The sequence below is a fragment of the Hetaerina americana genome, unplaced genomic scaffold (genome assembly GCF_022747635.1).
Source record: "Hetaerina americana unplaced genomic scaffold, ioHetAmer1.1.p SCAF_4, whole genome shotgun sequence".
NCBI lineage: Eukaryota > Metazoa > Arthropoda > Insecta > Odonata > Calopterygidae > Hetaerina > Hetaerina americana.
Genome location: NW_027286985.1, coordinates 30,911,490 through 30,926,525, shown reverse-complemented (window position 1 = coordinate 30,926,525; position 15,036 = coordinate 30,911,490). Strand labels below are relative to the sequence as shown.

Here is a 15,036-nt window from a genome sequence, read left to right as displayed (position 1 = left end):
ATTGGTTGGGAACCGATTTAGGACAGCGTTTCCTTTATATTTAGTTTCTTGGAAGTGGATTTAGGTCTTAAATTTTTACTGATGAAGTGTAAAGAGGATATAACAGGGTAGAAAATTAAGGGAATATAATGTAAAAGCATTAACGAGAACGACAAGAAAGGAGTATCGGTAAGCTATAGCAAACATAATGGGGAAATGGAACTGGGCACTACAGGAGAAACATGGGAGAATATTAAAGTAGGGATCTCGATAGCCGCAGACGAAATAATTGGAAAGGGATCAAGAAATCATGGGTTGCGGACAAGATGATCAGAAAGTTAGACGAAAGAAGGTTTTCAAAAAATGTAAACACGAGTTAGATGGAAGAAAATCTCAAGACTTTCACAATTAACTGATTACTGATTTGTACCATTGTATTGGTTCTTTCCATCTAAAGACTACCTTAACCGGTGGAATAACTATGAATTATTATATCCCTCTCCTTGTTGTTGTATTATAATGGAGTCTCGTAGTATGAAAACCCTTCGAATATGGCGGTACTCCGGAGCTTCAAATTTAAAGAATCGAAATATCAACAATCGATATCGATCGATGTTAAGATATCTTCAGGCTGGACCGTGGTTTTCCGGCTGACAACTTGTGATTACTGCATGTTAATTGTGAAAGTATAAATACAAATTGGAAAAATGGTTGTCAGGCAGTACAATGAAGAACTGAAGTATCTAGAAAAAATGAATTCACATTGCTGGAAGATACATAAGGGCTTTCAACCTAATATGAATGTGCGTCTATAATTGATAATTATTTGTATGCTTTGGAGATGAAGAACAGCTAGCTGGTCTTCAAGAGAAATTGTAGTTTGCTTTCATTTTTAGGTTTTGTGTTTGCATAAATGTCAGCTCTATATTTTTCCAATAATAGCTTTCATATAAGGTTTGGATTTTTCAAAGAATGACGGACTGAATTTGTTGAAAGTCTACAAGATATATCTACTAGTGTTTAACTGTCAATCTTATTTTTAACCCTGCCTTGTTCATATTCTTAAGTGTTGGTCAGAGTTTCAGTTTTCGTACACATTTTATTTTTTTATGATTCGAATCAAATTACGAATATACAATAAATTGCTGATTTCATTGGAGTAAATCCTTGCCGTCAATATGTATTCCTGTTTCTTAAGAATTCTTGTTTTTTCTTCCTATATCATAGGTTGAAGGAGTATTTTATGTTAACGATCATTTGGAAAAATTAATGTTTGACGAATTACGGAATGCTTGCCGTCCAGGGATGGTTGGAGGATTCCTTCCTGGTATGAAGCAAATAGCTAATGTCGCTGCCCTGCCAGGAATTGTTGGAAAATCTGTCGGTCTCCCAGACGTCCATTCTGGGTATGGGTTTGCAATTGGTAAGGTTATATTCTTTCTTGCATTAAATTGTCTACTCGGTTTTATACAATACAGTTCGGTACTTATTTAAGACTTGTATTTCCAGGAAACATGGCAGCATTTGATATGAGTGATCCTAACTCGGTTGTTTCTCCTGGCGGAGTAGGATTTGACATAAACTGCGGTGTGAGACTATTGAGAACTAATCTATTTGAAAAGGATGTCTTACCTGTTAAGGTATTATCATCGCAAATATTTGGCGTTTTATATTTTTCCTTTGTCAAGAAAATTGTTCGCTATTTATGAACCATATGTGTTAACAGGAACAACTGGCGCAAAGTCTGTTTGACCACATTCCAGTTGGAGTTGGCTCAAAAGGTATAATTCCCATGAACGCTCGTGATTTGGAGGAGGCTCTTGAGATGGGGATGGATTGGTCCCTGAGAGAAGGTAAAATGTAGCTGCGGTACAAATTGGATATACGTAAATACTTTAAAGAGTTGATGCTCAAAAAGTGGTTGGAAAAACCTAGAGAATTTTCTATTGTACATAATATTCGGCGTGTTTGGTTTTTCTGAACCATGAAAATTTACATTTATTCAATTTTGTAATCTGTGCATACTATTTGTTGAACAGTGTATGAAGTTTTGCTGTGGGTTATTTATTTCATAATTGGTATACCGTAATGAAAAATTCTAAAGGGCAAAATGTGTATGGTACCTTCACACATTAAATTTTTCTTTTAATTAATGTCTAATGGGTAGTATTTATCTCACAATTGTGTTTTAATCATGTTTGGCTTAACTTTTTACTCTAATGAAACTAAGGAGTCAAATTTTTTGCTGCATTATGGATTTCCCCATGGCACACTGGTGGTTTTGGTCCATGGTTTGTTCATGGTCATATATATTGGAAAATGCTTTCAAATTAGCTGTTATAACCTTAATAATTTAAAAGGGCATTGGTTTATCTATTAAGAATATTATCATGCATCAGTGAATGTGAGAGTTTTCAATTTTCCCTGCAGGTTATATTTGGGCCGAAGATAAGGAACACTGTGAGGAATATGGCAGAATGTTGAATGCAGATCCTTCCAAAGTCAGCATGAGGGCAAAGAAGAGGGGTCTTCCACAGGTATGTGAAGCAATCGCCTTAGCATTGTTTAAAGAAAGAAATAAGCTTAGTTTTGTTTGAAAAACCAATTAGTGGTCAACCTTCAGCCAGGCCAGAAGAAATTTTATATCAGGGCACACATTTCCTCATCAAGAGAGTAAAATTTTACACAATGTGTGGTCATGCAGTGGTTTTGATAAATAGTTTCCCTTTCTGGTCCATAGGTTATTGCTTCCCTTATTATTGGTGTTTTGTGAATGGTTTGGTGAGTATCGGAAAGAATTGTTTTTGGAAAGTGTAAGTTCATTTTTTCAATGATTTGCTGATCGCTGCATTTGTGCACAGCTAACGTATTGCATCCAATTATAAATCAGAAACTCTGTTATGTATAGTGGTGGATGTTAGACTAAAATGTGGATGAAAAGAGCAACAGTATTATTGTGCACTTTTTTTGCATAGCAGACTTGATGAAGAAGTTTAATCGTTGAGAAGGATCTTTGCATTGTTACTGCTGAAGCATGTGGAAGTGTTGTTGAAGTTATGCAGGAAAATGAGCACACAAGATTGTTTCAAGTGTCCCTGCAACACCAGTGTCACCTGAATTAATCATGAGTCTGGAATCCCAATTGTCTTAACTGTTGTATTATCAGATAATTTATGTATGCACTCCCTTTATTTGTAATCAATCAGACTTTATCCTTTGATTTTGATGAAGTATGAAGCCTGTGTACCTAAAATTAAGAGGTTAGTAACACATAGTGCTTACATTTGCCTGCATAGATTGGTTTTGTACCTTTCTAGACTCGGCGAACGCACTGAATCATGTATCCCCAAAAAGTCAAAGCACTCTTGTAATATGCCGATGACCTGTATGAACAAATAAAGAGGGTTGGGAAAGTGCTTGATATTGAACCAGTGCGGTATCCGCACCACTAGTGTAGCCATACAGTACTTTGCTTTTCACACATTTCTGGTAAGAATTTTGTGTAATTTTCTTTGGCTTCTCTCCTATTTTTAGTATTTCTCACTTTTGATGTTAAAACTAATGAATTCATTTGTAATTTTGTTATTTCTTGATTTTGTTGCGATTGTTCTCAGGGTAAGATTTGTAATGCCGAAGAAAGAGCTAAATTTACTGGAATTGCTGGGGAAATTCTTTGAATAATTTTTTTTTAAAGGGCTCCTGTAGAAGACAGTTGTAGAACTCTGCAAAGATGAGGTATTTTCAGAAAAGTTACATTACAATTTCAGATGCTTGTAATGCAAATTTGTTGTGAATGCATGCTTTTGGTGAGCACTAGACAAAGCCAGGAATATATACCAAAATGACTACTTATTAAAGCTGGGCATGGAAACAAATTTAATGGAGTAAACTGTGTGAAATTCGGCAAACGGGGAAGAGGTGCAGAGATGTTTTTTGGGATAATTCTTAGGGGAAGATGTACTCCTTGCATTGGTGGTGGTGGAGGGGATCTGCTGTGAAGAGCTATGACCTTTTTCCTAAAAAAAATATTTTTCCTTAAGTTTTTTAAAGTGGAATAGTGTTGGTATGAAATTGGAGTTCTGATTAGATTCATAAAGTTGTATCAGAAAAATTTTTGGTAAAATAGATTAATTTTAAATATTATTGTTGCAGTGCCTCAAAATTCTTCAAAGTAAATCCCTTAAGTGTTGACGTAATTTTGCCAGTTCCACAGCTCAAATGCTCTCTGGTAGGCAGATTCCGGAAGGTCCTTAAGGGTATGCATGCAAGCTTCTTTGATGGCACTTAGGAGTCTTATGGTGGTGTCCTTTGAGGTAGGATTTCACTTTTGGGAATAGGAAATAGTCTGTTGATTCCAAGTCAGTACTGTAAGGGGCTTGGAGAATCAGGGCGATGCCATTGCAGAAGGTCTTTGCGAGCAGACACCCGACTCTGCTCTTGGTCGTCAGTCAAGACCTTTAGGATGAGTTTAGTGCAGATCTTTTGCATTGCCAAATTTTCAGTGATAATGTTTTGCACTGTCATCTTATCAATGCCAATACAATCTGAAATCATGCGCACACTTAACCGATGGTCTGAATTCAGCACTTAATGCACACGTCAGGAAAATGTTACTGATGCTTGATATAAACCTTGTATTATATGTTACAGTCCTGCTATAGTATATTACAGAATATACAGTTGAAGTTTTGTGCTCCCATTTATGTTAAAGTCATCAATGTTATTTTGCAAGAAAACAGTTGTGAAAAGCTTTAAAATGTAAACCACTATTTTGAATTTATTGAAGCGGACACCATCTTAAGAAAGTAACTTGTGCTATGGTGTTATAGGATGCCGAGGATGGTCCATGTTAAGTATGTATGTCCTTGCATTATTCTAGTATGCTCACTATAGCACTCCATAAGTCTGACTGGAAGTCTGTGAGACAGACTGATGAAGTGAGTATGGAATTTGATCCTTTGTCTTCTTTTACTGCTGTGCTGCTGCTACATCACTGTGCAGCCAGTCATCTTGCTCTTCTTTGTCACTGACTCACTGATGTGGAGATCTCTCCTGCATTCAGCTAATTAAGTGCACCCAGTTATGTTTGACGAGTTAATAAATAAATACATATGTAAATTCTTTTGCACTCTTTAATCATCCAGAATGGGTTATTCAAATGATTTTGTTTTTATTTTAAGTGGAAGTTGCATTCCGGTCATTGTAGTATGAATGTATAATCAATCTCTCTCTGGCCACATAAAATGATCTATCAGTTGTGATTTTTTAATCTGTGAATTGTATCCAAGTTTTCTTGGTTTCCATTGCAGTTGGGGACATTAGGAGCTGGGAATCATTATGCAGAGATACAGGTCGTGGATGAGATTTATGACAAATGGGCTGCTGGAAAAATGGGTATTGAAAGTCGAGGGCAGATTTGTGTGATGATTCACTCTGGTAGCAGAGGATTTGGACATCAAGTTGCAACTGGTAATGTTTTTAAGAGTATCTCTCTTAGTGTGTGTGCAATGAAAATGTGCATGTTTTGAAATATTATAGGAATATACTGGCTAAGGAGCTTCCCTTTATTTGCAATAATGTTAAAAAGGAACCAGCGGGTTCAAATCCCGGCGGTGTTGAATATTTTTCAGAGGTATCTCGATCCCTGCTTGAGGTGCTTTGTGGAGGGCACTTTGAGTGAGTACGCCGTCCGTCGGATGGGACGTTAAGCTGCGGACCCCTTGGCGCCTTTCGTTAAGAGTAGGCTAATGCCGACGCCGGGTTTCTCTCCACCCTTTATCCTTTCCTATCCATCCCCTATGGCGCAAATGACCTCAGCTGTCGGTCGCCTCCCCTCAAAACTACTACTACTAGGAACCAGCATGGACAATATAAAAATAGTGGCCAAATATTTTAGTTACTATGTTACAGATTATTTAAATGAAAAGAGAAATTTTAGTAGAATCCTGTATATGCTAGCAAATGGTTTATTATTATCCAAATCCAGTTTTTTCCCAACTCTATTGGTTTACCAGAGTAGTAGAAGATATAAATATGTAATCCATATACATATGTACTGGTTGAATGTCTTAATGTGAGACTTGTTGAAAAAGAGTTCTTTTTGTACTTTTCATGTCTATGCTTTAAATTTGAAAAATGTGTGAATAGCATTTTGATAAATTATTTCAGAATATTTTTTGGCTTCTCTAGGTTTGAAATGAAATGAAACAATTTACTTTGTGATTCCACACAATTTATTTAAAAAGAAACACGACCCAGGTTTTGACGTTGAACATCATCATCAGTTGGTCCTCAGCACACTGGCTATATATACCTTCTGATCGAGGGAGGGGGGTTGGTCAGAGAGTAAAAAATAAGAACATAACATCCCTCTTTGCAAAGCATCTCATCGAAAGTGACCACAAAAGTGACTTTGTGACAAAAATTATTCATTTTTAAAATAAATGTCAAAGGCTCGATGCTTTGGAGCAGTTAGAAATTTTGAAATGTGTCCTTGGAAAGATCAATTTTCCAACAAAATTTTGTATCCCTCCCGCTCCCCACTCCTAGACCTACCGCTCTTCTAAGTCGAAAGATGTAGTTCTCTTTTCATCCCAGCTACATTGTAACCTTTTTACCCCTCCAACCTCCCTCTCTGACCAACCCCCCTCCCTCGATCAGAAGGTATATATAGCCAGTGTGCTTCTATGAGGACCACCTGATGATGTCATTCAACGTCAAAACCTTAGTAGTGTTTTTTTATATAAAGTGTGTGGAATTACAAAGTAAATTATTTCATTTCAATATGTTATGCAAATTCCATAAAGTTGCGCCCGAGACAACAAATTCTCTAGGTTTATATTTTGTGTGGCATAGTTTTGCAGCTTTCATTTGCTTCATCATCAGGAAGTTGTTTTCTATTGTCTTCATTTAATATTCATTGATTGACCGACCAATCCTGTTGAAAGTATCTTGTTGGTAGCATATAAACTAGTGTTGTTTTGTGCTTATTTAAAGCTGTGTCCTTATTCATTCACTTGTTGCTTTCATTCTAGATGGCTAGAACTGCGAAATTCGATGGTCAGTTGATGCTATATGAATTTGGTTACCTTTCAGAGTGACTTTATCTCTTTTAAGGGAGTGTTTTGCCACCTGATTGCCAAATTCACACACCTTTTTTAGACTTGAATGCAAATGCTGGTAGTTGTACCAGTATCTAGAATTTTTTTTTCATTTGAAATGTGTTCGTTAAGTTTTTCTTGGCTATAAGTTACATTATGAATGTAAATATTATAAAGTTAATATTTGGATGTGACTTCTTTAAATGAGTCTCTATCCATAGCATAATCATTTTACATTTCACTGATTTGGTTTACCCTTAATGAAGCATATCACTGCCCTATACAATAATCATGTGTTACAAGATAATAAAATTCATTTTCTGTATTTTAAAAATTTATTTCTGTAGGTTTTTTCCATTAACTGGTTTTATTTAACTTTTGCAGATGCATTGGTGCAAATGGAGAAGGCCATGAAAAGAGACAACATTGAGACAAATGACAGGCAGCTAGCATGTGCCAGAATCAATTCGGTTGAAGGACAGGACTACCTGAAGTCAATGGCAGCAGCGGCCAACTTTGCCTGGGTTAATCGGAGCTCAATGACATTCCTTAGTAGGCAGGTGAGTATTTTGGACAATGCCACAGTGTTCATGTATCATCTCAATACAATGAGTCCACATTGCTCAATAAAAGCACTTGTTCCATCCAATTGTTATTCTATTGGATAAAGGTGAAATGCCATTGCTTTACAATAGGTCTACTTATGTATTTCCTTTATAATGAAATAAGGACAATTTGCACTTTTCCACAGTTTATTTAACGTACGACGCGTTTCAACTCACAGAGTCATCATCAGGTACAAGTCTTGTACCTGATGATGACTCTGTGAGTTGAAACGCGTCGTACGTTAAATAAACTGTGGAAAAGTGCAAATTGTCCTTATTTCATTATGATGAACTTCCACGACCTCAAGCCTGAATCTGTTGAACTTATTTCCTTTATCTTTTAAAAAGTGCTAAATAAGGAAAAGAAAATTTATTCTATTCCAATGACAACAATCTTACGACACTGAGGTAATTCCTTTGATGCAAATTCACATTCATATTTGATATTAGCTGTAAAATTTCATATATAAAATCATTTTATCAATTTTCTTGTTAAGTGCTGTGCTCATTTCAGTATGGCTGACCTGTATTAATGTCATTTGTGTATTGTTAGAGCCTGTGTAAAGCATATATTTAACCTAAGTAAGAGTAGCGAGGCACCTGCCTACCGGCCCAAAATTCACTCGCCAAAGTTATCCATAGTTTACCTCCAGCTTGTCTCCTTTTACCAGAAGTATGCATTACCAACCGCATTAACTCAGCTGCAATCTGTTAGATTTTACTCTGATAAAGGTATGCTCTAATGAATGTTAAAACATGTTGTTTTCTTCTTCATATACTGGTAAAATTGCTTGTGAATTGAATATTTTCATAAATGTAGGAAGATAATTTCATAACCTTAGTAATGAAGCTCACCAGTGTCCTTTCTAAGTTTTTATCAAACGTTAACGTTAAATATAATATGAAGTGAGCTATGTACAGTGTATGATTCTTGCATCTTCCTCAGGCATTTGCAAAGCAGTTCCATTTAACACCAGATGACCTAGACATGCATGTTATTTATGATGTGTCTCATAACATTGCCAAAATTGAAGAACACATCGTTGATGGGAAACAGAAAACATTGCTAGTTCATAGGAAGGTGAGTACATTTCTTGAATTTTCAAATTACTTACGAGTTATAATGTCCATTTCAGCTTGTTGTTGGACCTTGCCTATCTTAGGATATTTATTGGCTATTGTAAATATAATGTTTTCAATTAATAACTAAAAAATAATGGTTTTATTTCCTTATAAAAAGGGTATATATGGTATTAGTGAACTAATTCTCTTGTGCAAAAGTTCTAGCGATGGAGTTTATTCATTAAGGCTAGAATTTCATTTTATGCACCATCATTTTTCGTGTATTATTGATGGTATGCTGTTGTTGGCTGATGAAAAGTAATTTTTACCTATTCTTGTGGATGTTGTTTATGGTGAAAGATTGGGGGAAAAAGATATGGGGAAAAAGATTGTTAATAACTGAAATCATACATAATTGTTCATAATGTGTTACCTTTACCGAATGGTTATATGTCCTCATAGAATTTTTTGTCTGGTAGTTAATGTTGACATTTCTCCTAGGCATTGTAAATGTTATCACTGTTCAGTCATCATTTTCAATCAAAAGTATCTGCGGTTCAATTTCCATATACTGTATTTTCCGACCCATAAGATTCACCAGTACCTAAGGCGCCCTGTGATTTTTCAGGTTTCAGGCAACATATATTCGTGGTAGAATCCCAGAAGTTCATCATCACTACTGCTAAAGTGATACATACCTGTATATGGAGTTTAAACTTAATAAGTCACTTTTCTCATAGAATTCCATCTTCACTTCCATCTACCACATCACTTATTCCACATTTTTTAAATAGGCTAAATGATAGTCTCACTATTAGCTTTTAGTCAGGATGTTTTCACCCAATCACAAGTAAAGGAAATCAATGGATGTTTCATTCTCCCCGCCATTGTGCCATCATCAAATGGGAATCAATCTACTCTGTCCACTCGTGAATAGAACTGTTGATTGGTCTATTGACTGAAACATCCAGAGGCTGGAATTAAGAAGTTAATCCACCAGGAATCATAGCAAGATGTGTCTTATGTTAAGTGGCAAGGCTTTTTACCGATTCCAGTTTCTTGGCCTTAAACTGATTGCACAGCAACAAAGATGATTTCTTCAGAAGACCGCCCGGATATCTAGACTACACCTTCTGTAACCACACCTTCATACCCTCTCCATCCATCCATCATTTGGGATGAACATGAATGTGAATTCCCTGTGTAATTGTACAGTTTTTGTTTAAAGATTACTAAAGATGGAGTTTTGAACCATCTGCCTAACGCACAAGAACAACAGTAAAGAATACAAGGTGTGTTCAAAAAGTAAGGCGGCTTTTCAAATTTCGTGGATAATATGCCTTTAATTTTTTTATTTTGTTGTGTCATTACACATGTCCCAAACATATGTTTATGGTTTCAACAATATAGCATATTTAGTTTGTTATTGACAGATATAAATGTTTAATGTAAGTGTTTTGGTATGCTCAGCGATTTTTCACTATAAAAAATGGATCAAAGAATTTGCATCAAATTTTGTGTGTAAAATAGAATTAAGTGCTCCAAAACACTTAAAATGTTGACTTTGGCATATGGTGGGGTTGCTCTGAGTAAAAAAAAATTTTATAAGTGGTAAGAGCTCTTCCAAGATGGACAAGAAGATGTCGAATATGAACCTCACTGTAGACATTCCAGCACGTCAACAACAGAGGAAAACGTTGAAGCAGTGAAGAAAATTGTTTTGAAAAATCATCGAAACACTATTAGAGAAGTTGCTGAGGATGTTGGCATATCTGTTGGCTGGTGCCATGCAATTTTTTCAGATGTTTTGGGCTTGAGTGTGTCAGCAAAGTTTGTTCCGTAACTGCTAATTTTGACCAGAAAAAACATCACATGATCTCACATCACTCAGGAGCTGTTGAATGACATCAATGATGATCCTGATTTGCTCAAAAGGATCATTTGGTGAAAAATCATGGGTGTATGGTTATGGCGTGGAAACTGAAGTCCGATCGCCCCAATGGAAGAACCCAGGAGAACCAAGACAGAAAAAAGCACACCAAGTTTGATCAAATGTCAAGGTTTTGCTCACTGTCTTCTTTGATTAATGTGGCATAGTGTATCAGGAGTTCTTGCAACAAGATCGTATGGTAAATAAGGAATATCACCTTGAAGTTATGCCTTGTTTGCCAGAAGCAAAACGAAAAAACATTTGGAATTGTGGAAAAACAATTCATGGCTTTTGCATCTTAATAATGGACCTGCTCACTCATCATTGCTTGTGAGAGATTTTTTGGCCAGAAACAACACCACAATCATGCCTCAGCCACCATATTCATCGGATTTGGGCCCCTGTGACTTTTTCCTGTTCCCAAAACTGAAGAGACCTTTGAAAGGATGGAGATCTGCAATGATTGAGGAGATAAAGACTGCATCGCTGGAGGAGCTCAAGGCTATACCAAAAAGTGCTTATCAGAATTGTTTCAAGGATTGGAAAAAGCATTGGCTTAAGTGTATTATATCTGGGGGGGATTTCTTTGAAGAGGACAACTTGAATAGTGAAGAAAATTACAAAACCTTTTAATATGAACATCAAACAACTCCACAAAGTGAAGTCTGAAAGCGTAAAGTGTAGAATAAATAAATATTTTTTCATAAAAATATCTAGTCACAATACTCTTTGAACACACCTCGTGTACTCTCATTACAGAAGTCTTTATCATTACTAACTTAGCACCAGGGTACCTCATCCATGTTTCCTATTTGTACTATCTCAAAAAATTTGCTCCAGTTTATGATGTATTCATGGAATTCTGTGACCTATCTTTCGTATTCAAGTGGCAGTGTTTATGCTATTTTAGTTGTGCTATCATGCATAGATAATTTTTCTATGTGGATCTCTCACGTCATGATGTTTTCCCAGAAAAATCTGGAATAGGCATAGCCAGGGCTTATTTTTTTTGCTTCGATTTAAATGAATTTTGTTGCAATTGAAATCCTATTCCTCTTGCGATTTATTATCCAGTTATTAACATATTCCTTTAGCTTTGGCCATTTGGGAGCGGATAAACGTGAAGTTCTTATTATTATCTCCATTTTTTAAATCAATCTTCTGCCTCCTCCATTCTTTTATCATCTTCACAGTCTGTAATATTTAATCCCCCTTATTTATTTTCCCTCTTGTGTATTTATTTAAAGGGTTCAACTCGAGCCTTTCCCGCTCATCATCCATTGATTCCTGTGGACTACCAATTGACTGGTCAACCTGTTTTGATTGGTGGGACGATGGGTACATGCAGTTATGTCCTTACTGGAACAGAAAAGGGAATGCAGGAAACGTTTGGCTCAACCTGTCATGGAGCTGTGAGTACAAAGTTCTTACTTGTTAAGTGTGTAAACATTTTGCATGTATAACGTAATAAATAAATTGGGTTTCTTTGTAAGCCATAACCTTAATGCTGTATGTAAGGTAAATAGACTTATACTTTATGGACTGATAAGTTAGACTCATAGGTTGAAAATCTTCATAATAATTATATTGAGTCGATAAAATTCCCACTTACGTTTAGCCATTACCAAAGCGTCGGAAAAAATATTTTGATGAGATTACACTGCAGGCCAAAATTAGTGCAACATTTAGTGACATTATGAAGTGCATTCCTTGCTAAGTATTTGAGCCATCCCTTATATGATGGGCTACAAATGGTGAATCATTGGATGAGTAGGGGAGGATTCTAACAGAGGGATATGGGACTCTTATTCATCCATCCATCATGGCATCAACAAATGTGGTTCTGCTGTGCTTTGCTTCTGATTTCTTGGCTGTGAAGTTATGTCGTTGCTTCAGTGTTTATGACTGCTAGAATTTCAAGAGCAATCTTACAATGCAGTATGCTTGGAGAGAAGACTACATTATTTGAAGGTGATTAAATAAATTATTACGTCTTTTATGCGTATAAAATTGTGTATTGGCATTATTTAATTTTTATTCTTATTTATTTATATTTTTTTCAAAAATCATCGTAAAAATTTTATGTTGCTGATGAATCATTAAATTAGGGAAAATTTGATTGTGCAGGAGTATTTTTGTAAATTGTGACATCATTTGATTTAGCCTACTGTAAATCGTAAAAGTTGAGATTAGATTAATGAGATCTAATTGCATATTCGGTTTTAATTTAGCAGTTTACTTGTTAATACTTAATTTACTGAAGGTTTTTGTGTTTTGGTTTTGTTCATCATTGTTTTTAGTTACTAAAAAAATCAACTTATCAGTTTTATGTTACAGAAGAAATTTAGCGTATAAAATGTGAAGAACAACTACAAAAATAAACAATTGAAATTATGGCTTAGAGAGTTCAAGTTATTAATGTTGTGTGTATAAGTATTCATGATGCCATTACACATCTACTTCAAGTACTAGAAGAATTAATGTTATTTTAGATGGCTGATAGCAAAATGTGAATGATTGTTGATTTAATTGGTGATAGAATGACCAAAGATGATTTTGGCATGGCAGTGTGTCTGCAAAGTGAGAGATGGGTGTACCAGGGAACACAATGATGCCATTGTATAATTTTCTGATGGCACTTCCAGGCTTATTTTCATTTACATTAATCTTCTTTAGTATTTTTTGGTAATGACACCAACACCAGTGGTTCACAGACTGAACTCAAATTTTTTGTCATAATTTCCACCGGCCTGGAAAATGTTAAGTAATATCCTGATTCCCTGGAAAATCAGTTAATAGACACATTTTACATTTCAAGACCCCATGACTTTGAGGGATATTGTGTATCTGTTGATGTACATAGGAAAGTTGCTCATGTATCACTCTGAGATGTGTGCAAGACGTGCTATCACCCTATATCTCCTAATATGAACTCCAACTTTTTGCTCCAAGTATTGGTTAGAAAAGTAAGGGGTGGGCTATGTTGGTATTAAAAAATAATCACTCGTAAGTATAACACCAGTAGCAAGTACTTGCATACTGTTCTGACTTTATTTAAACATTTAAGGGTAATTTATTGGTGTATAGGCCATAATTAACTCAAGTTTTATTCACTATGTAGATCTATGTTTGTATTTGCAAAATAGTTTTTGCTTCATATTTTTAAAATTGTTTATCATTCAATGTGCATAGTTGAATAACTTCTAATAGATGAGGATGATTATTATTAATGTTATGCTTAGTAGTGATTCATAAAGGTATCTCTTATCCATTACTTTTTAAAACCTTGTAAAGTTTCAAGCTTAATTTATATTGCTGTGCCATAATATTATTTTTAGGATCAAATGTGCTCCTTAGTAAAGTATGACAAGTTTGTTTATCATATCCAGCATGTTTTTGAAATACTCAGTGATCTTAACTTGCTTCATGCAATATTTGTAAATAACCTTGAATTATGCATATTAATATGGTTGTTGGTATTGTGATTTGAATTTTTAACCTAGTTTTTATTTTTCATTTTAGGGGCGAGCACTGTCTCGTGCAAAGTCTAGGAGAAATTTGGATTACCAGGAGGTGCTGAATAGGCTAGAGCAAATGGGCATTTCAATAAGAGTGGCATCTCCTAAACTGGTGATGGAAGAAGCTCCAGAATCATATAAGAATGTGACAGATGTAGTTGACACCTGCCATGCTGCAGGAATCAGTAAAAAATGTATTAAACTCAGGCCAATTGCTGTCATCAAGGGTTAAATGGAGGATGACCCATAAGCAAGTGTTCTTCCATGACCTGGATCCGCATATTCCCCAGTGTTTTGTGTGAATGAAGTCAATCCAAAGTGTGCCTACTAAGCTCTAAAATTGTTAAAATCACAGAAAGCTGATTGGAGTAGTACTGCGGTTGGTTGCAAACAAGCAAGTGATGACAAATATTGAGTACTCCACCAAGCCACTGGCGTCAAAATAAATGGATGAGGCTGTTATTTTTGTTTCTTCGGTCTTTTTAAAATAGAACATTTAAACCAAATCATGCAAGAAGGGGCTCTGCTGAAAAAAATTGGTGAAGGGGCTAATGCTCGAAATTAGCCCTTCGAATGATTGTCACTCTTTCCCTTGGAATTGTACCAAAATATGGCGCTTATACTAACTATAATTTAGCTATGAGAACATTATGATTCTGTTCTTTGGTTTGTAAATTGTTTTACAATTTACTTTCCCACATTATTCAATGACATGGTTCAAGCTATTGTCTTAAGTGAAAAAAATATCATATGATAAAGATCTATATTTATGTTCCTCCCAAAATATTCCCATTGATTGAAATATCTGTAGGGAATATTGTATATATGAAATAAAAGTTGTA

General features: G+C 35.4%; 1 protein-coding gene across 1 annotated transcript; it reads left to right on the top strand.

Moving 5' to 3' along the window:
- Window positions 1-604: 604 nt before the first annotated feature.
- Window positions 605-15,036, top strand: RtcB (RtcB RNA ligase). The gene is made up of 10 exons (XM_071590543.1): window positions 605-782; window positions 1,207-1,402; window positions 1,489-1,619; window positions 1,706-1,832; window positions 2,410-2,516; window positions 5,289-5,448; window positions 7,464-7,639; window positions 8,631-8,765; window positions 11,924-12,088; window positions 14,199-15,036. The coding sequence occupies exons 1-10, from the start codon at window positions 687-689 to the stop codon at window positions 14,424-14,426; spliced, it is 1,521 nt and encodes a 506-aa protein (XP_071446644.1). The 5' UTR covers window positions 605-686; the 3' UTR covers window positions 14,427-15,036.

Bases quoted from the DNA above. Each gene is read 5' to 3' on its own strand.
- RtcB (XM_071590543.1), top strand. From the start codon at position 687: ATGGTTGTCAGGCAGTACAATGAAGAACTGAAGTATCTAGAAAAAATG. The intron at 1,620-1,705 runs GTATTATCATCG...ATGTGTTAACAG, and splicing joins AGGATGTCTTACCTGTTAAG to GAACAACTGGCGCAAAGTCT. The intron at 7,640-8,630 runs GTGAGTATTTTG...CATCTTCCTCAG, and splicing joins TGACATTCCTTAGTAGGCAG to GCATTTGCAAAGCAGTTCCA.